General features: G+C 38.2%; 1 protein-coding gene across 5 annotated transcripts in view; it reads left to right on the top strand.

The window, feature by feature from the left end:
* The window catches only part of ACTN2 (actinin alpha 2), an 84,146-nt gene that overhangs the window by 29,696 nt on the left and 27,763 nt on the right, over window positions 1–26,687 (top strand). For all 5 annotated transcript variants that reach the window (XM_050315516.1, XM_050315515.1, XM_050315514.1 and 2 more), the window contains 7 exons: window positions 9,682–9,796; window positions 10,703–10,822; window positions 16,728–16,814; window positions 17,484–17,571; window positions 19,635–19,713; window positions 22,548–22,629; window positions 24,741–24,826. In XM_050315516.1, coding sequence (XP_050171473.1) covers window positions 9,772–9,796; window positions 10,703–10,822; window positions 16,728–16,814; window positions 17,484–17,571; window positions 19,635–19,713; window positions 22,548–22,629; window positions 24,741–24,826 — 567 coding nt within the window. In that variant the 5' untranslated portion in view covers window positions 9,682–9,771. The remainder of the gene's footprint in view (window positions 1–9,681; window positions 9,797–10,702; window positions 10,823–16,727; window positions 16,815–17,483; window positions 17,572–19,634; window positions 19,714–22,547; window positions 22,630–24,740; window positions 24,827–26,687) is intronic.

The following is a 26,687-nucleotide window of genomic DNA, read 5'->3' as shown; positions in this document are numbered from 1 at the left end:
ATTTTTTTACAGTTCTTTATTTACAAGGTATTTATAGTTTTGTTAACTTTCTAATCTTTCTTGCTACTATTTCTTTATTGGAATTTTTTTTCAGGGTAGTGTTTGAGCATTTCAAAAACAACAGTTCATTTTCTGATGTAATACAGCAGTGGAATATGGAGGCTTTATTATTCTCATTATCCTTGAATACAGAAGTGGGACACTTAAAAGTACTCAGCTATGGCTAACATCTGCTCCCATTGTTGTTAAAAGCATTATAGTCCCATATGAGGAATCATGGGCCATAATTTGCTCAGCATTTAGGACAGTAAAAACATTTTTAAAATTCCTGCCTTAAGTGCCTAAAAGGCCGTTGCAAAGTTGGGGAGAAAACACACGTGTCAGGGTCTCTTCTCAAGGATCATGATACAAACCTCAAGAAATGTACATACCAATAGAACAGATCCTGGAATCCACCTTCATTTTAATTTGGTTTATGATTTATTTTCTGTGAACACTCTTCTGCCTATGGACTTTGAATCTCCTCTCCCTCTACCCTGTTACATTTCTTCAGCTTTGCTTCATTATTATTCTCTGTCATCACCTTCTATTTTCTTTTTCTCCAGTATCCTGACAAATCTCCAGTATTAGATTTCTTTTTACTAAGGGAAATTAAAGGGTCATATGAAAGTAGAAGAGGGAAACGGGAATCACCGCAGAAAGAACATCCTGACAGAAACAAAATTTACACCTATCTGTTGCGTGCCAAGCATTTGGATTCCTGCAAGGGAGTTGTTTTCTGCTGAGTGACTTCTTATTTTGTAGTCTTTGGATAACTTATGTATGTAAGTTTTAGGGCTTCTCAGACACAGAATCTGGAAGGAAAAACAGTCTTCTTGCTATTCTCCCATTTCAAGGCTACAGTGTAGATGTCAGTTAGGATGGGAATCTTCCATGAGCATTATGGAAAGTATGATTGGGAGAATCAAGGAAAGCATTTAGTCCATTCCCATACTTTTAGGCAGAAGCAAATATGCTCATGCTCTTTTTGACATTATTCATCCAACTTCTTCTTAATCATATCCAAGAAGAGGGGTTCCACATTTGCCCAGCCAATCTCTTCCAGTGCTTCACTGCTTCTAGAATTAAAGATTAATCTAAAGCTTCCTCATGACCATCTGTCTAAAATTCTGTCTTCAGGTGAACACAGAGATCTGATTTATTAACTTCTCTCTTGTGACTTCTTTAATGTTTGGCATAAGTATTACTGCCTTTTCAAACTTCTCATTTGGTTTTGTGTTTAATTTTCCTCTTTGATAAAGAGACAATTGCAATAGGTAGATAACAAAAGAAATCTGCTTCTGTAGAGTCCCAGTGTGGGGATCTTTAAAATACTCTACCTTAACCAGTGGAACTAGGGCAAATGGCTAGAGTTTAGATAGACAAAATCATGAGCAGAGGACATGCATGTACCTAACTGCAGGCTTAGAAATGTAGTACAACTTAAGTTTTTGCTTGCTTGTCCTTGGAAGTTTAGTTTTGAAATATAAGTTTGGATTTAGCAAAAATTGATGCTCACTTTCCTAGCAAAGTTTCCCACTTCTGTGTAATATACCAGACCTTTTATCACATATACAACCGTGTTTATCCCTTTTTTATTAAAATTGACATGTGCAAATTTGCCACGGACCACTCTGGTCTGCTTAGTGATAAGAATGTGTAAAAAAATACTCAGAATTCAGAGAACACATCAGAAGTAGACAGTGGTGGGGTGTTTTTTCTCCTGACAGCTCCTTTGTCTTTCTAATTCCTTCCTACAAATTGGGTACTTTGCAGTTATGTTGTAAAGATAAGAATGGGTAAAGGTATCCTACAGTTTTTATAATGCAAGGAAAACCACGCCCATGCTTTTACTGAAAATTTTCATTGGATCTCTGCCTCTTTTATTTCTGTGTTATTTTTCTGAGCAAGGTTCTCTTATTTGCATGATTCCTGAAATTCCAAAAATGAAAAGTAGACCTAGACCAGAACTGTCCTACAGATCCTGAATACCTTTTAGTTTCAACGGGCTTTTAAACATTGCATGTTCTCCTACTTCTAAAATATCAATGTTTTTGTTCGAAAATACATTTAAGTAGGCAGAATTATTTTAAACTAAAAAAAAAAATACTTAAGCAGGCTACCCTATAGTACTGCATGTATTCTGAGAAGTCACATAGTTAGATCTTACAGATGCTTGCAGCTGTAAAGCTTTCATAAATGGGTGTCATCAATGGTACTGAAGAAGGGAGGAGCTTCTGACAGGGAATAGAGCTGTTGGAGCATTATATCCATGATTCATCAGAGCCCTGCATTATCTGAAGTCCTACCTAAATTTTCCTGCTCAAGACTGATGCTTCTCTCTCACTTGTAAGGATGAGCTTATGTGCCCGAAAACTTCTCTCTCTTTTGCAGCCTTCTCAGGTGATCCAATAAAGATATCCACCAGCTCCTAATCAACCTAGCAATATTTTAACTGGTTTAGTCCCTTCAAAGACCTTGCAAAGCCTCTTAGCTTCCTTTCTTTCCTTCCTGTTCTTCTCTTAAGAAAAAAAGGCTGAAGTGAGGATAGTGCAGGCAGTGACCCATACTGAACTTCCCATGCATCTTGCTACCTCCTGAGTTTTCTTCCAGTTTAGATCAATGGGACAACATAAACTTTCTCTGTCGTCTCCTCGGAAAGAAAGAGCTAATGTCACTCACTTTGTAACAAAAGGTCGGTAATCTTTTGACATTTCTTGGGTTTCATTCTTGCCAAACGATTCTTGAAGGGATATTTACATGGTCTGTTGGTTTTTTTGTAATAGTGAGCACTGTAAAACAGACGTGCAGTCATTCAGTGCTGGACAGAGTTGCATGTTTTACAAGAAACCCTAGACTCACACAGGATTAGGCCACCTGCTTTGCAAGGACTGAGGTTTCCCCAGGCTCTTCCATGCAAGCAAAATGCAGAGTGCCAGTAAGACATGTGCAATGTCCTGTGTGATGAATGCATCCCTTTGGTGACTTCTGTGAATGATAAAACTAAGGGACAGAGGGGAAGTTCCCTTAGTTAGTAGAGCAGATCTGCTGACAGTGCAGAGTATGCTGGCATATCATCTGTCACCATCTGTTCAGCTGTATGGATGGATGTGCTGGAAGCAGGAAAGCAGGAAGGGCTTTCCCCAACTTTGGATTTGGGGCCCTTGTGATGGAGCTTCTACTAACTTCCACTGTGAGATGGTTCTATGCTTATCATTTCTGTTGTTCCCAGGAATTTGGTTTTGACATAGTGCCTATGGTTTGAGGGTTTCCTTTTAGTGACCTTTTGCAACATGCTAAACATTTTCCCTCCCTTAGCCTTCACAGCATCCCTCACTGTGCTGTCACTCAGCTTCACTTGTGTCATTGCTGTGCTCCGGTGTGTTTGGTGTTAAAATCCCACTTTGCCTACTGGTGTTTTGATGTGATGGAGTTGTACTGGTGAACCACCTCCCCTATTAGAGTTACTCTAGTTATTTTAGTAGTATGTGCCAATGCATTTAGGCTTCCACTGCAAAGGGAAAGAAGAGCAAGGGGACAGTTAATAATAATTCAAACCAGCAACTAAGATGTAAGATGTTATTTATTTTCAATTTATAAAAATATACTCATGCACCTAATTATACTACAAGGATAGCTGATCTAGATGTTCTAGGAACAGCTGAAAGGTGCCATGTGCAGTCATTGGTTCACATCAAGCTAGTTTATAAAGGCCATGCAATTTTCTGCTGTGTTTCACCTTCATGCATCTTGTTTTGGGAGCAGGATTAAACAGTTAGGAGAATGAGGGCCAACACAGTCTGTATCCTAAGCCCAGAGAAAACCCCTGATTCGGCAGTCATCAGAACACTGTGTGGACACAGGAGCTAGGAGATCATGTTGCAGGTTCACAACTTATATTTTAAAACATGGATAACAGACAGATGGGAAATTCTTCAAGGGGAAACCTCAGTCTGGCCTAGTGGGAATGTTCTGGCAGAGCTCCTTCTGTAACACCCTTGCTGTGCACTCAGAGCCCAGTAATGTTCTATATAATTACAGAGTGAATCACTGCATCCCATTTAGCCTAGAGGTAATGAAGACCCTCAGCTAACACAAAGAGAGGGGAACAACTCTTTAGAAGAAAGGCTGTAAAGCAGTTCTAAGAAACAGCTTTATCAGACTAAGATAATTAAGGATTATACATATGTATATAAACAAATGTGGGTTTTTGAATGTTTGTATTTGAAGTTAATTTTAGTCAGGTGTGTTCTCCTGCTCTGGTTATTAGAATTTAAGGTCCACTTAAATACAGTTGTGCTTCTGTTTTGCTTAACAGGCACGTTTTTCATAATGCATAGGTTAAAATTGGATTTTTTCTATATTTTCTTATCTAAATGTTACAGAAAGGCTAGAAATTCAAAAACCAAACAACTCCTCTGAGCAAGTAGTCTTTCTTGGGCTACCAGTAGGGATACACTCAAGCAGACACCTGCTTTTTAAAAGAAATATTAGTTTAGATCACTTATAAAAACTATAGCAGACAGAAATTGATTTGAGATGGAGAGAGTGAAGGCAGAGTGAACCCTTGATATGAGATATATGCACTAAATAGGATATGGGTCCCAAGTCCATCATTTGGCTGAATACACTTCCAATTTCAATTCTGAGTGCAAGCAAATGAATCTTTCTGAACTTGTGGAGTGTATCCCCTGTGCATCCAAGTTATGCTGCTGTTTTAGTGATGTTCGTTATGGACTCACTGTCAGTGCCAAACTAGAAATTTGCTCTGCATCTTCAGGAGGTGGAACAAGTTGTCTCGTGAGTCACAGTGGGTAACAGCATTGGAGAGTGTGGTAGCCGGTACCTTCTCATTTCTCTTTATTCATATTATCACATGCACATGTAAAACTTGTTATTAGAGCATCTTGTTTTCTGGCTTTGAACCACTATAGAAAGTAAGTTATCATTAAACTCACACAAAAAGAATGTGGGCTTTCTCAAAAGTGTAGGACTATTCAGATCTCAGAGGTACCACTTCTTCCAGGAAAGCATGTCCTTTGCTTTGCATGTGGAAAAGTCTTTGCACGAAATGGGCATACCCTATTCCTTTTTGGCATTAATTGCAGTTGATTGATAATGAATTAGGGATATTTCCCTTTTCTGTCGCTTGATTGCAATTCTACTTGTCAGGGGCTTGTAAAATTAAGTGTCCCGAGTAAATTACCAGGTAAGGGTTTTATTCCCTTAGGTGTACACTTTGCCGTCACAGGTTATCAATCTAAGTTATGGAGAATATGCTATTGGCAGTCTTCACAAGGAGGCCAAGTGGATATAGAACATAAACCACATTCCCTTTTCTGGATTTAGTGTTTCCAAAATAGACCTGTGACAGCAGGTAGACAATTAATAGTGCATTAAGAGAACATTTACCTGTGGGACTGCAAATTGTTTGGCTTCCTGTCCTGTATCCTCTCTTCTGGGGTCTCACATTTAAGAATGTCAGCAAAACTTCTTTTGTAGTAACTTTGAAAAAGAGGAATTTTTATTTATTTATTTTTTAACTTTGTAGAGCCATGTATGGTAAACAAATTCTAAAAAGAAACATCTAGCTTTTTAGACACTTATTTGTATCCTTCCTGGTATTTAGCTCAGTGCCTTCAGCCCTGCCTTCTTTCTCTGGGCAATCTGATACTCTGAAATGTTCTGTACAGCTCAGTAGAAAAAGGAATTTGCTTTGTCTAAGTCATTTAATAGCTTTTAAATCCCAATGGATTACAAATTTGCAGGGTACTATATGCTGGCTGTATCTTGATCTCCAGGACTTCAACGTGTTTTGAATTGTTCCTCAATAACTATGAATAGAATTGTTAGTTAAAGCCAAAGCCATGAGAACAAGTGGTATCACAATAAGAATAGAGGGATGAGGGTTAAATAAAATGTGGATTGTGGAAACTGTTAAAATTTGCAAGTTAAGTTTTATGGTAGCCTTGATGCAGTCGCTAATGGACTGCATCACTGAAACACAGTAAACACTTCCCTAAATATAATTCCTATAACCATGTTTAGTCCTAGGAAAAATAAGCTAGTTTGGAAGGTACCACACAACGAAGCAACACACTGAGAGTCTGCTGTAAGGTACTGCAGCGGCACTTCCATGAGGCACAGGACAATTCTCATAAGGGGATAGGTGGTACCATTTCATGAGCTGGTGCACTGATAAAACAGAAAACTCTGAGAAACTGTAGTTTAAATAAAAGATCTAACTCTCTTATTCTAGATATAGAAGATAACCTAAACTATGTATATACAGATAGTCTAAATAAAGAATCCATGCACAGTAGAGTGCTTCAGTAGAACTTGTTCTCCCATGAATGGAGGCCTTGTAGGTAATTCCAACTTTACCCTTTAGAATGCTACGAATGCCATTACTACTGGAAAGAATCTTAAATAACCTACAGATATAAAAAAGCAGATCATAAAACCAGTCTCTGTCATCAAACTATTTATTGAAAACAGCTTAAGTCAGCAATAGCAGCATCTTTCCCATGTTTATTTCATAGTGACATTGTCTGCTTAGTGTTTCCGTAAAATGAACAATATCGAGAAAACCATTTCTTTCTCAGTAAATTCAGTGCCATAAAAATGTCCACTTTCAAGAGAAACTATTTAAATTCCTTGAAAACATCACGATCTTTGTATAAAACTTATGTTTTGTGTCTATCAGTGCAGCATTCAGTAAGTTGAATCAGCTGTTGTAGAGGCAAAGTAGAGGACTACAGTGAGATTAGAGGTGGAAAAAATTCCGATTTTCTTTATATATATAGAAACATAGAATCATAGAATCAACTGGGTTGGAAAAGACCTCTGAAATCATCAAGCCCAACCCTTGATCCAACACTGCCATGGTTACTAGACCATGGCACTAAGTGCCACATCCAGTCTCACCTTAAAAACTTCCAGGGACCTCTGCAGTGAGCCAGGAGTGTTGGTAAATGATGGAGAGTGGCTTGGTGAGCTCTTGCGCCAGCTCCCTCATCATCCTTGGGTGGATCCCATCTGGTCCCGTAGATTTGTGAGGATCCAAGTGGCTCAGCAGGTTGCTAACTCTTTCCTCCTGGATTACAGGGGGGGTATTCAGCTTCCTGTCTCTGTCTACCAGCTCTGGAGACCAGTTGTCCTGAGGACAACGTGTCTTACTGTTGAAAACTGAGGCAAAGAAGGTGTTAAGTACCTCAGCCTTTTCCTCATAGTTGGTGACTGCGTTCCCCCCCATGTCGAACAAAGAATGGAGGTTTTCCTTGCCCCTCCTTTTGCTACTGATGTATTTGTAGAAGCACTTCTTGTTATTCCAAACAAAAGTGACTAGACTGAGTTCAAATTGTGCCTTTGTCTCTCTAATTTTCTTTCTGCATGACCTAACTATATTCCTAAACTCTTCATGAGTAGCCAGCCCTTTTTTCCATAGTCTGTAAGCTCTCTTTTCTCTCCTAATTTCCTTCAAAATCTCCCTGTTCAGCCAGGCTGGTCGTCCTCCCTGCCGGCTTGCCTTTTGGCACACTGGGACAGCCTGCCCCTGTGTGTTCAAGACTTACTTCTTGAAGCATGTGCATCCCTGCTGGACCCTTTTGTTTTCAAGGGCTGTTTCCCAAGGTACCCATACATACATACATACATACATATCTATATATATATATATATCTATATATATCTATATATGAGTAGTAAGAAGTACCAGGTTCCATTTCTTCTTAACAAACTGAGAAGCAGCTTTCTTCACAGTAGGAATCAGATTTATATTTTAAGGCTGCTCAACCGGTGGTGTTGTTGCCATTAAACCCTTAATTGAATAAAAACGAGGAAAACTCATTTACTTGAGTGGTACGAGGTCAGAACACTTACCATAAATGTCTGAAAGAAGAGGTGGAATTGGCTGAGGTTATTCTCCAAGTTCCTCTTTGAGTTTAGTATGGTGTGCTTGGAACAGTTCTACAAAATGCAATAGCATCTAGAGATAAGCACATGTTCATCACTTAATTCATGAAAGGCTCATTTATTTACTGGTTCAGCTTTCTAATATTTATTGCCAAATTGCCATGCAAGGTTCATGTGCATTTACCCTTTAGTGCTTTCAGTTGTTTTTTTCTGTATTACCATAATATTATTCCTTCCAAGATGCTTGTAATAATTTTTAGTGTTTGCAAATGACTTAATGTGGTGCTAAGCCTTTTAGATACATATCACTGGAGTAAGATACTGCTTGAGGCAGACAAATTAGTCTTATAAACTAAATCCTAACCCTATAATGATCCAAACCAAATGCCATCCTAACATTCCGTCATGTCCTGCCCTGAGGGTAGGGGTGCCTGGTAACTCTGTTGTGGTGATGGGTACGCTCTGGTTTCAGGTTTCTTATGAAGTCAGTAAAGCTGGTTACCTTAACATGAGGAACGTTTTACCTTCCTGAATGACTGCTTTTCAAGCTAACATCCCTTTATTAAAATAGATGCATTTGCAGGGATGCTTCAGCTGTACCCATACTAATCCCCATCTGCACACAGAACAACTTACGCCCTCACCTACAATCCATCCTCCGCAGGTCAACAGGACCCCTGCCCAGAACCACTTCCAATACTCTCATTTCTCTTCTCCTTTTCCTGGTGCCTAGAATTAAGGATTTCGCTTCACAGCTCTGCCATATCCATAGCACTTCTTGCTTCCTTTCAATTCAGTAGGAGAATTTCATAAAACTAAAGTTTAGCAAGCTGTTCCTTGTCACTGTACAAGCACTGAGAAAAGAGCCCAGCAATCTGCAGGGCAATTGTTCACATATGTTAGGTCAAACCCAACAACAGTAAAAATGTTATTCTTTAATAAAAAGTTGCATTTTTAAGAAAAAAAAACATTTGGGAAAATTCACTCTATGTCTTCTTAAGGTGTGTTTAGAATTTACAAAGTTCGGTTCCAGAGAAAATTTTTGTCTTAATCTACTGTCCTTCCTTATTCTGTTTGTGAGACATCAGAAATTAAATAGTCTAAAAAACAATGTAAGAATAAAGAAGACCAAAGAGAATTTCTTACCGACAATTGGGATATATTTTATAGTTTTAAACTATTTGAATTAAATATTTTTAAAACTATGGCAATTTGAAGTAGCAAAAGAAGAGGAGTTCCAAATATCTGACAATTTCAATTTGCTGAAGTCTAACTTGCTAAAATGTGTGGTCTTGTCATATACATAAATACCTAGGTAAAACACCTAGTAAATACAAACTTGCTTTATAGATCTAAACAAACACTGAAAAGCAAAGAGAATTTGTCAGAAGGCTGATTGTGGTTGCTTTTGTGATCGTTTTTTCCCTGCAAACCTAAATATCTGCATTTGTGTGCAAATTTTGTCTTTATGTGTAGATCTTTTGTCAGGAGATGCATTGGCAAGCAGAATCTAGTACAAAATTGCTTCTATTCAAGAAATCCTTTGCATCTTCATCAACATTTGGGATGAGAACTTTGAACTCGGCAACATGTATAGAATGAAAGGGAGTTGGACATCCAAATCTCAGATGCAGAGTTGACTCAGATGGCTTAGCAGTTGTTTTGGAAAATGCCATGCTGATTAGTTGTTTTTTTTTTTAATTACTATTTTTTAAATTACTATTACAGACATTTACAGCCTGGTGCAATTCCCATCTCAGGAAAGCAGGCACACAGATTGAGAACATTGAAGAGGACTTCAGGAACGGCCTCAAACTGATGCTCCTCTTGGAAGTTATCTCAGGTTAGCTAAAATAAAGCTTTCTATGCATTTACAGCACACTATCTGAAACACTCTTAAAAGAACAAAAATTGTTAACAATATAAAACAGTAAACACAAACTCTAAGTGCATAAAAATATAAACAATATAAACCAGTAAATACAAACTGAAAAGTGAGAGATGAAACACACTGTAAAGCAAAAGGGAGGAAAAAAAGCTTCGCTTTCTACTTGTCTCCAAAATTTTCTGTTTTGTGCTTGTGTATCAAGGTGTCATTGACGTTGTTGGATAAAACAGAAGCAATGAGGAGCTTGCCTTAGCCCCTAACAATTAAAAAGCCATTACATTTAAGTTGCAAATTCATTTTATTCTGCTTTTATTATAAAAGTTTTCTTTGCTTTTAATGACAGTTTGTTCAGACACATCAGCCTATGCTCTGAAATGAGCTGCTCTGCTGTGCTGGATGAAGTTGTTAATGGCCTTTGTTTTTGGTCAGATATGGAAGGAGGCTATGGCTGATCTGCTGGATAGAATCCAGCCTCTCTTTACAGTTGGGCAGGTACAGATGATGAGCTCTGAGAACATCCTGCCTTCTCAACATTCAGCTACTCTAACAGACAGTAGCAATGAACCATATGTTGAGTAGCAGGAAGCATGCATATATCTTCCAGATGTTTAGGGCAAACAAAAATTTTACTCTGGTTTTACTGCTGTATCAGAAAGATCCAAGTCAGATGCTACAACATTTGAATTTTCTCTTCAGGGTTTTGTTCAAACCCCTTTGGCATTCTTTCAGAAAAACACCTGTTAAAATAACTGGTAACTTACAGGCAGTGTTCAGGGCACATCCACTCCTAGTTTCTAACCACTTGGGTGTCTGTAGCAAGGTGTATGTAACAATAAACGCATTAAATTTGTTCTTCTGCAGGGGAAAGACTACCAAAACCAGACAGAGGGAAGATGCGCTTCCATAAAATTGCTAATGTCAACAAGGCTCTGGATTACATCGCCAGCAAAGGAGTGAAACTTGTGTCAATTGGTGCAGAAGGTATGTGACAGAGCTTGACAGTGCACTTCACTTAGGTCCTGGGCATTCCCATGGCGAAGAAGTCTGATGAGACCCTTGCCCACATTACACGGACTGTTTTCTACATATGGGTGACTCAGAAATCCCTCAGTACTCATTGCTGACCTATAACTGAAAGGACAAGAGGTGAAAATTTGTGGATACCTGGAGAGGGATAGGAGTACAAATGAGCTCTAAGATTACTTTATCTCCAAGATTAAGTTGAATTGTCTGTGTTTCAGTGGGTATTGAGATAATGATTTTTTTCTTTCAGAACATTGTTTTTCCTACATTATTGAAAATCAGGAACTCCTTTAGAAACCAGCTTGGATTTTAGGGTGTGCTTTATCCAATATGAGACCTTTTTTATCTTTAGGAGATGTTATTAAAACAAGACAAAGGCTGGCATCACTACCAAGCGGCTGGGACCTACTCCCATTCTTTTTTATGAGACTGACTGCAGCTGTGTTTCTAAAATTCAGATGCAGGGTTAAGGGAGTGATCAGAAGAAACTATCGTATTTAAGGAGAGACTGAACTTATGAAGAAAGTGGAGTGGGATGCTATTTACTAAAGGAATTACTTTTTTACTGTTCTGTTGTAGCTAAATGCAGACGTGGTTGACTGGCTAGATGCTGATAGATGTACACTGAGCTAAAGAAGGCAGGCTATCACTGCATGTGAACCTATGCCTCCCTAGAAGATTCAATTGATTGTTTAAAAAGGACGAAGGTCTGTCTAGAACTAGTTGCTCCATGAATATATTTGCATAATGCTTTTCATAGCCATCACCATACAAAGAATGATGTAGCTAGCATGGTATTCAACTATTTTTGATTCCATAGCCTCAATGATGTGCTTCCTGTGCCTTTTCTTTTTCAGACTCTAGTATGTTCTTAGAGCAAACTTTTGGCACTAACCTCAGTATCATGATGAGAAGCAGTCCTATATTCTATTCACATTGTTAGGCCTTTTTATAAGCCTCTTCTTCCTGTTTCCTGATTCCTCCAGGCTCATATATATATATATATCTCCTTATATGGGATTCCAAACCTTGATCTCAGGGAGCTTACTGGAACTGTGTCTGGATCAGAAGATTCATTCTGTGGGATAAGGGCATCTGTAGAAGTAACAGAGAGATCTGTGAACATTTATTGATTCCACAGTGGTTTGACATATCCCACTTTATTCTGCGAGTATTGGTCACTGAATGTGCTCACCTTCTAGATCTAGAACTCAAAATCTCAAGAATTGGATTTTCTGGGCAAAGTGTTTGTTTGAACTCACTCTTTATTTATTTGAGACTGAACTGGGTGGGCCATCTGATTCCACATCCATGCCATAGGCACATAACAGAGACCTTTTCTGCGGAATATGTCACCAGTGTGGAGAAATGGGCAATTCCCAAAGGCACTTCAGATGTCAGAAGAGCTCTACTCCATTTCAGAGGAGCCTGGCTCCCTCCATCAGTTGTATCGGCAGTCAGGGGCATGTGGGCCCTTTGCTTAATTAAAGTGGGATGGAAAAATATGCTGCTACCTTAAAACTCTGCAGTTAAGGTTCTTCTGAGAGTGACAAAGCATTGAATGGACAGCAGAGGGTACTGAAGAGACAATTCGTGGGTGGAAATGAAAATTAAGTATACAGAAGCCTGTTTGATAGCTGGTGAAGAAATGCTGAGAGTACAGAGCATTGAGCAAATGAATGGTAGTTTCTGTCTTGTCATGCAGGGGCTCTAAGGTTTCCTGATGAAAAACAAAGAGTGTAGCAAAGGGAGTATCTTGTGGGACAGAGTGGTCATTTTCTCTGATCACAGTTTGCACAAGGCTGGAATATTTAAACCAAAATACATCAGCTGGTATCTGCTCCTGAAAGGAGCAATCCAGCCCTCTGCATTCCCGCCTCACTTATTTTGCTCTGCTTATGGCTGCTCACTGGTGCCAGGGTGCTCAGGTTAGGGAACAGCGCTTGAGCACTTCCTGTATCACCTGAAGGCACAGCATCTGGGATAGCTCACATCAGACACTGAAAACACTAAAAATAACCCTGCTGTTCTCCTTGGCAGCAGCTGGCATGAATTCAAACGCTCTGTGATTTAGGTGCTCTGTGATGATTCCCTTTGGAAAGGTGGAAGGAACAAGGGGCAGTAACCTCTGCAGCTTTTCAGCCACTTGCTGCAAGGTTACCGTCCATGCGCTCAGTATTTATTCCTGCATGTAACAGCAGGCTAGAGCTAGTAACCCAAGGGATTAAGGTGATGTTTTTAGGTTTTATTCTCTGTTTCTGGAATTCTCAATCCGTAAAATGGAGGGATTAGAGGCAAAAAATTAATTCATTAGCATTAAAAAAAAATAAAAATAGTTAAATTCTTGGATGGAAGCACAGGAGAAAAATCCACTGCTACTTTCATAACTTAGATGAAGAGGGGAACCTGTCATTGTAAGACATTACACTATGTCAAGTATGGCTTGATGCCCACATTAGATTACATCCATGTGGGCAGGAGCAGATAGATTCGTGTGCCTTCTACTCCTACTCTAAAGAGGCTGAATACAAAGCCAGCTCTGGCACAGACGTGCTTAGTGTCCTGTTAAGTTTACTACATCCCCTCTACTAAATTTGTTATCTAAGGCACAGTGTGGTGCTGATGCAGCAATACAGTGTCATGTCTGACTCGGTATGGTTTCACGGTGTGGGACCTCTGGCACCACTGTGTGTTTAAAGAGTCCCTGTGCTCCCTGGTCCTGCATACTTGCTCCCACACGTCACGGCCCTACCCTATCACAACTGTTGCTGTAACTCTGCTGGAGACTGGATCAGCTATCTGATCAGGTTTTAAAACACACTTCACATCCTTTCCTTCATTTGTTGCATTTTTCAGCATTGTTGACTGGGTTGTCATTGCAGTAGGTTGGAGTGAATGCCAGCAAGGAGGCAGAACACGGTGTCCTTAAGGTTGTATTTTTATCAGAGTCCATAACCACTTAACTCACTGCCTCTCTATGTGAGCACAGGGCATGTGGGCTGGCCCACACCCATCTGTTTTGGCATTCTCCAAGTTACATGCATGCTTGGAATACTTTTTAATTTCCAAAGCATAAAAGTTTTGTATCTAAATCTGCTGAGGATCATTTTCTATTATCTGATATGCTGAATGGTGAGGAGCTTGTAGGCCCAATGGGAACAACTGGCATTTAAAACGTAGCCTCAAAACAATGATTAAACTGTGATTCCTGTGGGACATCAATACAAAGACCAATTTAGTATTTTTAAGGGGCCAGGGACATTCTTTAAAGTCATCATTATTGTTCTGAGCCTGACTTTTTGGGCTATCTGTGGAGTGGAGAGAGCTGATCACCTTTAACTATGATGCTGAGATGAAGCCAAATTTAGCTACTCTGATCTGTCTTGTGTATGGGTCTTTCTCTCCACTGGTCATGAAATGAGACTAGAGAGTCAAGAAGCTAAAGAAAAACTGTGGAAAGTAGTCCTTATGAGTCATTCACAGTCTAGTGAATTAGAATTCACTTAAGTTCTAATAAAAGTGCAGAAATTCTGTTTGTAAGGTGATTGTATCCTGAATGAAATCAAGTAAATATGGAGAACCACAGAAGATCTTTATCCTGTTAATTGGAAACATTCCTGTATTGTTTTCCTGCGGAGCAGGAAAGATGTTAAAGACTAAATGAATATGCTGCAAGAAGGTTGGAATAAAAAAACCAAAATGACAAAGTAGAATAAAAAATGGAACTAAAACCTTTGAGAACTTACCACTCTGTTCTGCTTAGCTTTTCTGCTAGACAGTTTTTATTGTTTTCCCTTCACTTTTCCTTCTCTCCTTTCCTGCCCTCAACCCCAGAAAGCTGCAGCTTTGCATATGTAAGGTGTAGGAACTATATTCCTCCCAGAGCAAACAGGCAGTGTTAAAAAATTAATAAAGTCTTCTACTGACCTGTAGAGGAAAATTATAGGAATGAATCAGTATTTTTTTGTCATTGATACTTTTCAACATTTTAGCAATTTTTCTTCATTGTCTTTTATATGAATCTTTTTTGTGTTTTATGCCTGCAGTAGATAATGAGAAGCCAAAGCTGACAAATCACTTGAAAATTCTCCTGAGGCACAACACAGAAAATTCCCTCTCTTGCTTTTTCATTCAATCTGTGTGTACATATGGATATGTAAATAAAAAAAAAGATGTAGTGATTATGTAAATCCATGAGTTGATTGCCTGACAATCAGCAATGCCTCCTGAGTATTTAAATTAATTTATTTTAAATTTGAAGAAATTTTTCTTTTCTGTAAATACGTATCAGACATTACAATAGAATGAAGTACTTGACCGAGGAGGAAGGGAAGAAAGAGCTACATGCTCTAGTTGCCATTTGGTCTTTTTTGCCTGAAAGGGTTTAATTTTTGAGATGTGAAATGACTTGAGGTCTTTCAGGGCCAATAAGGTAGGATGCATGGAAGGCAGGCAGAGTGAGGTGAGAATTCTGGAAAATTAGTGCACGATCCAAAGAGGAAAGCAGAAAAATAGCCATTCATATATAAACTTGAATTATCACACTTACTAAGTATAGATCAGTGATGGGTGACATTTCCTACCACATTTGTTAATTCCATAGGTTCAAATGACAGCTTGTGTCACGTCCTACTGCAATTCAACATGTATCTCAAGTCTGGGAGACAACAGCTGCTTTGTTCTGTAAAAGTTGCCCCTGGATTCAGGCAACTTTTGAGCAGCAGAGTGACTGCATTTTCTGCTGGCACCTCTATTGGCATTTGATGTTAAATTGAGGAAATTCCTCCTGAATCAAGCTCCTCCTGCTCCTTCCCCAGAACACCAGTGGGCCCCCAGGCAGCCACAGCTGCTCCACTTTTTGAAAAAGGCTGGAGGTGACTTTCAAGTAGGGGGAGCAGCTGGTGCCTTCCCCGCTCCACTGCTCCTTTGGTATGAGGTGACTGGAAAGTCAGTCTGCAGTTCCCATCTCTCACTGCCCCACCTCCTCCCTTTCCAGTGGTGGATCTTCATTATAGTCTCACTATGCTTTTCTGAGTCTCTTGACTTGCTTTTCAGATTGATTTAACATTACCAACACATTAAAGTGGTCAGTGGCATTTAAGTGGCAGTACATTTTTCGGTGTTGAGAAATTTAAGTGATATCACTTAATTACAGCGTAGGAGCACCGGATTCTGACCTGGCTTTACAGGTAGTCTCAAGCAGTCTTGAAACAAATTGAAACCTCAGAGGTAAAAAAAATCTCATTTATATTAAAGACACGTAAATGTGCATATGCATCAGAGCTGTGAGGCATTCCAACCTCATGACCATGTTAATGAACGGCTCAGCAGCAAGCTGTGTAGCTTAGTCCCAGGAGATGTTCTTCATATCTAGTCTGTGCTGGCACTATAGGTAAATTCTCAAACATATCTAAATAGTATAGGGAAATTTCTGAGTACTGTTAGTGTCCTGTAGTTTCTTAAAATTTGAGGTAAGACTATATTTTTCAGTTCCTTTGTATTTGAAGACAGTAAGGGTGATATTTTTCAAACTTTCAATATTTCCCCTCATGCTCTCTCTAAAAAGTCACCCTAAAAGGTAAAGATTTGAAACAGTTACAGATACCTGGGGAGAAGGCTTTTAGCGTGGAAGTGTTGAAGTGGTCTTAACCTCATTTGTCTTCAATCCTACTGCCAGAGTAGCACAACCAGGAGTTTGTTGAAAAATAAATCCAGGTGAACTCTGTGTGAATAAAGAATTATGGTAGAAATATAAATAATTTATTAGAAGCAATGTATTATTTTTAGAAATCTACGATTAAAATAAGATCAAATTGGAAAAAAAAATTCTAAATACTACTACTGTATCTTTTTTTCACCTCAGAAATCGTGGATGGCAATGTGAAAATGACACTGGGTATGATCTGGACTATCATCCTTCGCTTTGCTATTCAAGATATTTCAGTGGAAGGTAATAATAATACAATTATGTTAAATAATTAAGAAATCTGTTTAAAAACATTTTTATATGAATTGTGCATACGTGAAAGGAGTGTTTTAAAAATAAATTTTTTCACAGGAGATGATACCACGAGTTTGCTACCTGGTGACAAAACTAATTTCTGGAGGGAAAAAGTAATTACTCTCCTTATCCTGACAGAGACTTTGAGGCAGCTTTCTAAATGCAGAAGTTCTGGTCATGTCTCTCAGTTGGAGAGACAGAAACATCACTACGTTTCTGAGCTGCAGTGTCTTGAAACTAATTGCTGTACCCTTTGTGTTTGGTCCTATCTCCAACATATGTTTTTAGCCCTGAACTGAGTCTACAAGCATATTTCATATAGGCACCAATAGTCTAGTTGTATTATATTTGTATTGGGTATTTTTCTCCAAATACACAGTCTGCTGTCCAACCAATATAATTCCTTAGACTTCTAACATCCCAGAACTTTTGTGCAGGCTGAGACTCTAGTGTTAACTGACCTCTGTGTTCTAATGGAGCTCCAGTTGTCCATTTATATGAGTATCTTTAGGATTAAATGTTGGTTTATACCAGTTTATGGTGGCTGACCATTAGAAATTAATTACTTGGGCACTTTTCACATCTTTCCTCTTTTTTACTCCCTTGTGTCTTTTACAGAGACCTCTGCCAAAGAAGGGCTGCTGCTGTGGTGTCAAAGGAAAACTGCTCCTTACAGAAATGTGAACATTCAAAACTTCCATCTTAGGTAAACTTTCATTATTTCAAGACATTGATGCAATCTAAAAAAATTTTACATCAAATTTTTCCCACAGTTGTGTAGGTATATATTTGATAGGAGAATTTGGCTCTTCACTGTTAGCTAGACTTTTTTCAGATTCTGGTGCTCCATCTTTGAGTCTTATTTTGGTTAGCCTTTGGCATTATCTGCTATGACTTCTATAGTTGCTATTTAAAAGAAAAAATCCTACTACATACTGAATGACCATACTACATTATTAGAAGAACTTGTAGTATGGGAATTCTTGAGTACTCCAGCATAGTGGCAAATGACTGCTTTCAAATCAGAGCCACTGCAGAGAGCCAAAGAGAGACTGTTCTGGCAAAAATACTGGTGTGTTGAGCATGCAAATATCTCACGGTGAACTAGTCTTTATAATTCTGTAGTGTAAGTATAAGCAAAGAGCAGAAAATGCACTTAGATCATACACAACAGCAAGCAGTACTTTAAACATATTTGTTTTCAGAATCAGGATCGTGACCTAAGTTGAAAAACTTAGTAAAGGTCGAGCATCGTGGTTCTGTGTTTTCATTAAGAGTTAGAATGGGAGTTCCAGGCCATATACAGGCTGCCTGGTTTGGGGATTTCCTTGGGCTAGTTCCTGAAGCTCTGCCAGTGACCTACTTCATTAAACTACATGGCTCACTGTTTAACCATGTGATCTTCCTACCCTGAAACCCTTCTAGTACTTAAAACAACTCTGTAGTAGTGTTTTGGTGATTTTGATTATTTCTTAATGTGCAGTACCTAAAACACATGTAGTGACAGAGAAGATACAGTTCATATATGCATTCCAGGATAAAAAATACTTGATTTACAGTTCCTGTATGGCCTTTCAGAGATCTGAAATTTGTGATGTGTTACTTTCCCAGAATATACAAAGGTATATTTCATAGAACTTTATATGGACCCAGGGTATACTGTAAGTTACAGTGTCAGAATCTTGTTCTGTATATGTACCTGTTCTGGTCTAATACATGATATGGGGAAAACACATTGAATGAAGTACTTTGATTAATGTTTGGGTGGATCAGCTCTTACGGGACTACCTTACAGCAGGCTGTCCAGATCATTTTACTTTACACCTTTAGGAAAAAGAAAAACTTGTTAGTTTGGTGCTCAGTTTGATTAAGTTTTACCTTCTGTGTGATGTCATATTATACAATATAGACATATTCTGCTTACTGTGTTACATTTTTATTGAAGATGGTTCTGTTATTTGAAGGACCTACCCAGACATCTCAGTGACAGGGATTTTAACAGCCTAAACAGCTTAGGCTCACACAAGGACAAGACCTCAAATTACAGACCCTGTGATTGCTTAAAGTGTTTACATAAAGTATCTTTCAGAATAATTGCTTATAGCTGAAAGAAACCTCTCATAATATTTCCAAATAAATTTTATTTGTATCTCCATTCATTGTTTTTTCTTACCTCAAAAGGGAGTGAGTCTGAAGTAATGATGAAGTGTAAGAACTCAGATCGAAGCTGTGATAAGTGTGAAGTGTTTTAAATAAACTGAGCTGATTTATGATTTCTTACTTCTCGAAGCACAACATGGTTGTGCCACTAAAATACTCTGAAATAACTGACGCAGAATAAGCGAATTGCTTCAGCAAATTCAAGTCATTGCAGGTTTGCTCTTCTTTTTACTTTTCTCACAAATGTGCTCTCAGTGTAATGGGAGATTATGCTCTTTCATTGCTGAACGTGTACTTGAGCTATCCTAGAACACTGCATGAATTAAGCAATTGAAATCAGGTACAGTTGCACAACATGTACACTGCCTTAGAAAGTATATGGAGTTCTTAAGTGTGTATGGACTGTAGAGTAAGATATGTATTGCAACAAAAGGAGCACAGTAACAGAAGAGCTCAGAGGGATTAGACTTGACAGAACATAAGTGTCAGGATTAGACAGGAGAATTCCTACTTGATTTTTAAGCCTTGAGCAAGGATCAAACTGTAAAATGCCATGACTTTATTAACTAATTTTTTATTTTTTTCCATTTTATTTTTTTTGTTGTAAAGCTGGAAAGATGGCCTTGGATTATGTGCACTTATCCACAGACACCGACCTGATCTTATTGACTACTCCAAGCTAAATAAGGTCATCAGTCTGGGTGGTACAGCATGCTGTCCTGCAGTGATTTGGCTTGCTTCTGGTTTGCTTAGCACGTTTTCTAGAAGACAGGCTCAGGAATGCATACTAATTCTGACTAACTTTCTAAGGTCCTTCCAAAAAAACCCCACTGACATGGAGGAGAGGACCTTGTCCTTCTTTCCTTCCCATTACAACGGCTTCAGCACCTAATTGCAAATAATCTGGTCCTCAGCTATTGGGCAGTTGCTGAAGTCCTCTACACTGCCCAATGCGGATGTTAAATAAAATACATGGAATTATCCATTTACCAATGATAGTACTGTACAATCCATCCTGTTTTGTATCTAGTGTACATTACTGTAGATTGCAGAGCAGTAAACAGTGACATGATGAATAAGATTCCTTAGAACAAACACTACGCTCAGTAATTAGGAGTACACACTGAGTTATTAGTCTTACATAGAAAATATTCACTGATTCTCAGATTGTACTTCTACCTGTAGTTCCAGACAAGTGGAAACAAAACCGATATCCTAACTTTCTTAGGTAGTACCTCATGGGGATTGCAAAACTATTTTATTACAGTGTGCTACTCGTGGCAAAGTACACCAGCCACTTTAGTTTGAGAGGGAGGAATGATGAACAAACAATAATGTCAGAATTTCTTCATCTTCAGAATCATCATTAATGAATAAAACATAAAAAAAAAGTGGAATGTTGTTGTTTTACATTTGGTTTCAATATATACATACCATTTTCTGCTCTCTGGAATGAATGCATCTAGAGGTCTCATGTAAACACCAGTACAACAGAAAACTTAGTCATAGTTTTAATCAGTTGAGTGCAACTTTGCATTGATGAGACTGGTAAAACACCAACTGTATTTTCCATTCCATGTCATTACAAATGGATTTTACTAGTGGAATCAACTGTTATTAGAGAGTCTTTTATGAAGGAAAAGATAAATGAATGAAGTGATATTATTTTAAAACTTAGTTTGCTTTATATATATGTTCAATTTATGCCAGAGTTCCCAAGGCGTGCAGTGATGAAAATTAAATGAACTTAGTACTGAACACATAAGATTTTAATTTAGGTAGCTGTTAGGATAACTGCAGATCTGAACCAAAGGGCAAAATATTAGCCATCAATAGCAGCTTGTTCTCTAATTCCATATACAACCTTTCCTACAGATAAACAGATTGATGGAATGACTAAGCTACCTGTCTCTGTACATGTGCTTATTATGCATGGCACAAACAGAAGTTAGTTTGATTGAATTTGTGCTTTGAAAAGTGGTACACAGTCCTAAATAACTTCACAGTATAATGATCCTCTAGATGAGTGCTGAGAAAAGTGAACAGAGCACAAGCAGGTCTGCTTCAACATTACTATTTCCCTCTTAGAGGTTTCTAAAATAAGAACAGGTCAGGTTTCAAATTGAGGCTGAGCTGTGGCACGTAAAGCACATGCAGAAAAAATCCTAAAATAGATCTTGCTTTTCTGACCTGGCTGTGTTTGATTGACTGCTCATTTTGGTTACATTAACAGCTGTCTTGGTGTCTTGTTTCTTGATTTCTTATCTCCTGCATGCTGTCCTTTCCTTTTCGCACCAATGCTTTTTGTGTGAACTTGTAGCTGGAAAGATGGCCTTGCTTTCAACGCCCTTATCCATAGACACAGGCCTGATCTTCTTGACTATGACAAGTTAGATGAGGTATTTCTTTAGCTGTAGCTACTGTGGCCTGTAGTTTTTTTAAAAAAGGATGGGTGATGGAGATCTCCAATTATTCAGAAGCTGCTGTGGTTTTAAAGAAATGCTGTACCAGTGGAGCACAATTTACTGATGGACTTAGTACCAAGCACACAAATATGAGGTGCTCATCACTCATTCATAAGCAAAGTGTTTTAACCTAGTCAATAGGTCTCACTTAGATTTACTGCATATTTTACTTTGCTTTTCTGTGTCCTATTTTCCCAGCCTCTCTGTAGACATGAGCATTGTTCAGAGTGGTTATAATAATTTACCAGTTTCCAAATATGTGAAAATAATAATAGCATTAATGGCATGAACTGCCATTTCTCATAGGGTATTCTCCCTCCAAGGCTCCCTTAGTGGTAGCCCCAATCTGACACACCCTTGCATTGTCAGCAACAGCTGACAATGTCTGTAGTGTAAGACATGAAATGTCTGCTGTCTGTCTGAACTATGCTCACTGCTTCCTTTTTTTCTTTCCTTCAAAAACCAAAGTCTCAAAACCAGAGGAATTGCTTAAATTTCCATGGCTCTAAAATTCAGTTTATAGAGGCATTACAGATTTTTATGTCCAAGCCCAAACTAGCAAGTTTTGTTCCTTCTGCAGAACAGTTCTGTATGTGCTTGCTTCTTCTCATGCATTCACCTGACCAACAGAGAACTCAGAAGTCACATCCCTTTAATATACTGTAGAGTTGGGTATAAAATAGGCAGGACTAACTTTTTTTGAACGATCTAGTTTAGCCTGCTGGACCAGTGGCCTTTACCGTATGTATTGCTGCTGTACTTAATTCAGAATTAGCTCAGAATTATGAGTGTACACTGCATACATTATCTATGTTCCTCTCCAGAATATATTTGCAGCAGAGTCCTAGTGGTAGATAATAGCTTATTAAACTTTTCTTTTAAAAGTATAGCAGCAGGTAGACCAAAATTTATATACCTAGACTCCACTTTTTGAAGAACAATAGTTGTGAATCCAGTTTACAGTTTGGAAAACCAGAATAAGTTTTAGTGTACCTACAGTAGTTTTGCTTCAAAGAAACACTTCTATCTTTGACTCGAACTTTTTTCTTTAATGCAGGATGACCCCATAGGAAATATCAACCTTGCCATGGAAATTGCTGAAAAGCATTTGGATATTCCAAAGATGCTGGATGCGGAAGGTGAGAGTTATGTCTAACTTAAGTTCATTTTGTTTATAAGCAGGTCACAGTGAAATTTCTTTTTTTTTTTTTTATCTAGCAAATTTTCATCATTTCTTTTACGTGAATCATAATGTAGCAGTCTGCTTTGTTTTCAAGCAATATTTTCGTTCTTTTCCCCATGCATTGGATAATTTCCCTCACTTTTTGCTTCGTTACTGATTGATTGTTATTGTTTGCATTTATTATACTACTTTGAACCCTAACCTCAGCACATGGCCCCACTGTGATAATTGAGGTAAAATGCAGGATCAAAGTTAATCTTTGCCTTTAAGTAATTAAAATCTAAGTGTAATAAAGGTAAATATAACTGTTAGCAGCTCAAAGCATATTCACTTTTTAAAAATGTTTAAATGAGAGGACCAGAAATACAACTAGAAGTACAAAACTTTCATAATATCTGAAACACATGCTGCATTTGAAAGAGAGGTAGGTTGAGGGAAGCATTTTTTTGGTTTATTTTAGTTGTAAACTTTTTGTAGTGATAGTTTTAACAAATAGTTTGTGTGTCCCCAATAATCTTTAGTTTACCGAATTTCTTCAAGATAACCAAACTTTTGTGCTCTGGGCAAAAAATTCTGCCAAAATACTGGAATTTGCCTACAGTAGTTCAAAGCATTTATCTCCAAGAATGGAGACTCTGCTCTGCTGGCTTGTCAGTAGTGCAGTGATAACACAGGAATTATCCAGAGCACTCAAACTGGCTATGTCTGTTCCTCTTGAAGTCTTCCGTAGGAAAGTTAGGCAGGGTGATTTGGAAAATCTGGATTGTAACCTCGTCGTTGAAGAGTGGTTTCACTTTCATGCTTCAAAACAAATTGTTTCCATATTTTGAATTGCAATTCCCCTTTCAAGCACCATTAATTGTTTTTCTCTGAAACACTGTGCAAGGAATAAACAGAGAAGTGCTGCCTTCTTACCATTGAGCAGCTCCTACTATCATTCTCCTTTCCTCATTTTTCCCCTCTTCATAGTCTATATAAGAAACCCTTTATTTTCCTCACCAGATTTTCTGCACATTCTAGCCCTTATCTTACTATTTGCCTCTTGGAAGGGGAGGAGGAAATGAAATTGTATTTGTTCTAATATCCTCTAAGTATTCATGGTTGCTTTTCACTCTCTTTACTTCTACTTTGTTATCAGTGGAAACTGCAGAGTTTTGTTCACAGCTATGTAAAGTAGACGTAAAATCAGTAAATACATCGAGTCCTGAACTTAGAAATTTCACTGTTAACATTAGAAATGGTCACCTCATTCCTGGGTCCTTTCACGTCAGTATCTTTCCACTCCTTACATAGGCAGGAATCCTTGCAGCTTGTACTAGAATCATTCATTACTCAACCATAATTGGTTTAAACCCACCTTTTTCTGCCTTTCTCTGTAACTCATTGAAAAGGTCCATTTTTACCCATGTACTCATACCTTGATTGCACCCCCTGTATATTTTCATTCTTTACTGCCATGATGGGAACAAAGATATCAGCCAGCCAAGCCAAACTCTCCTGTGATTTATGCTATTAACTAAAAAGATGGGCTGGCACAGGGATTACAAAACTGTTACTATCCAAGCTTTTCTTAGTACAAAATGTACTTCTGGACTGCAGGAGTTCTATGGGTTTCCAATATATGTCAGTAGCTCATCAGCTACAGGATCCCTGCGCTGATACACACTGAATGCATTTCTGTTTTGTGACTGTCAGTGGCTGTGTTTAACTCTGGAATAATTCTAGTGATTTAGATGAAGTTGCTTTGGAGTGGCAGTGAAGCTGAACCCAGTAGATCTGCCAACCATGCCATCTGCTTGGAAGTTTCCACAAACCAGAAGGTAGCTATACCCTTCTGTACAGTCCCAGCCTTCAGATGTTTTGCCATTTCAGGGAGAGTTGTATCTTTTGCATTTACTGATTCCTAAAGCTTAAGTGGCTTTGCACTGATAACAGTAAACAGATGCAACCTGAATAATGGTGTATTTATTTGGAATCCTTACAGCACTGAGGTGGCACCATTAGCATAATCAGATGGAAGTACCTTGTGAGAATTTCTGAGCAGTTAACCCTCTTCTCTCTACACAGATGTAGTAAACACTGCCAGACCTGATGAAAGAACCATTATGACTTATGTTTCCTGTTACTACCATGCATTTGCTGGTGCTCAGAAGGTGAGATTGTAGATGGATCAGATCTCATCCTTCACCTTCTGTCTTGTTTCTTTCAGCAATTTTTCCTTTTCTGGTCTTTTCCTCGCTAGTTACTAGAACAGCATCTTAGAGCTGAGCTCATACCCTGTTGCCTGATTTTCACTGTGAGCCACTGTCTTAGTAGAGCCAGTAGTAGTCTATCCATTTGTTCCATAGAAACAAACCTCCTTGTCTCATCTTTCTGTATATTTACTAATAATATCCAGTAGGTTTTTGACAGCTGTTTACTGAATGGGATAGAGGACCATATCCTCTTTAAATGAACTTGTGTGCATTCATTTGAAGCACCATTAAAAATGCAAAATGAAAATAAGCTCATGGTGAAAAAACAATTTCAATAGCAGAATGCCATCCTTCTTCTCTCTGCTGGATATTATTTCTGCTATAGATGTCAAAATCATCATAACAGATGCTCAGAAAATAAACCCTTCTCTTATGCTTTCAGGATTGTTTTTAAAATGTTAAATGCTTAATGGTAAGTACAAACAGCAACATAAAATGATGCTACTATGCAAAACAGACACAGAAACATACACAGACATCTCAGACGAGCTCTGGAATTGTGTCCTAAAGAAAAGAAGGAAAATTTTAAAAAGCAAGGCACTTTGGAGTTGGGCATACCTCAGGTATTGGCGATATAAAGAATACTGATACATAATGCTAAAGTTATAACTAATCCATATACAACTGCCAGAGAATGTCTCCTCAGATCAAAATGTAGTCTGTCTTTCCTGTGTCTATGTCAAAAAATCCCCCCACATTCTAAGTCACTAGACATATGCATATCAGTCATAAGCAGGCAGTCTTGGTAAAACTGTGGTCCCTCTCCCTCTGACAATACTGCAGGATCAAGCTTATTAAAAAAAAATCCTCCTCTTCGCAAGAGCTTACATTGAATTTTTAGTGTACATTTTATTCTGTCAGCACCTGTCAATCTAACACTAAATTTATTGCAGCCTTGTGGAGTTTCTAGAATTCAGAGCTATGGACAAGAAAACAGTCAGAATGACATAGAGTTGTACATTTATTTATTCATCCTGTTTTCTACTCCTCGATTCTCTTTTTGCTTTGTTTCAATTTCTCCCCCATCTTGTAGATATTGTGAACACTCCCAAACCTGATGAGAGAGCTATCATGACATATGTGTCCTGCTTCTACCATGCTTTTGCTGGAGCAGAGCAGGTATTAATCAACTGTCCCTTCAGGTTGCTGTGGTTTTGATTGGTTTGTTTCACATTTCCACTTGTTTATTTTAAAAGTTCCTAATTTAATACTATGTGGTTTTAATTAACAATTGCAAGTATTACTTGAGCACTAATACTTGATTTTAACCTGCTCTCTAACCTATTTTAGTTAAATGTTGTGTAGCAAGTTAACTTCTTAAATTCCAAGGACATTCCTGTTTCCAATTTTGAGTCTTTATTTGAAGACTATTTCATAAAAACTGTGTTTGAAGATACTGTGCAATGGAGTTGTTGCTTGTTGCTACAACATCATCTTATGCATTTGCTGCATAAAGGAACATTTGATATTTGGAGATTGAGACTATTCTAGACTTACTCATGCTGAGTAGTAATTCAGGGCTAGATTTTCAAAGATGCCGAAAGGTACAGAAAGGCAGAAAAGACATACAACACAGGATTTGTGTCTGGTTCCCACAGAAGCCAGCAGAACTATTTGTGGATCAATTTCCTTTCCTGTCTGGTAGGTCACCTACACCTTATCACAGCACAGCTATACTGTTGTGCCCTCTCTCTTCTTGTTACAAAGGTTTTGCTATTCAAGCAAAAGGGGAATCCCAAATATTCTGTCATACAGGAGT

The sequence above is a fragment of the Myiozetetes cayanensis genome, unplaced genomic scaffold (assembly GCF_022539395.1).
Source record: "Myiozetetes cayanensis isolate MyiCay16 unplaced genomic scaffold, myiCay2020 scf2-11, whole genome shotgun sequence".
NCBI lineage: Eukaryota > Metazoa > Chordata > Aves > Passeriformes > Tyrannidae > Myiozetetes > Myiozetetes cayanensis.
This window is presented reverse-complemented; position numbering and strand designations above follow the sequence as displayed.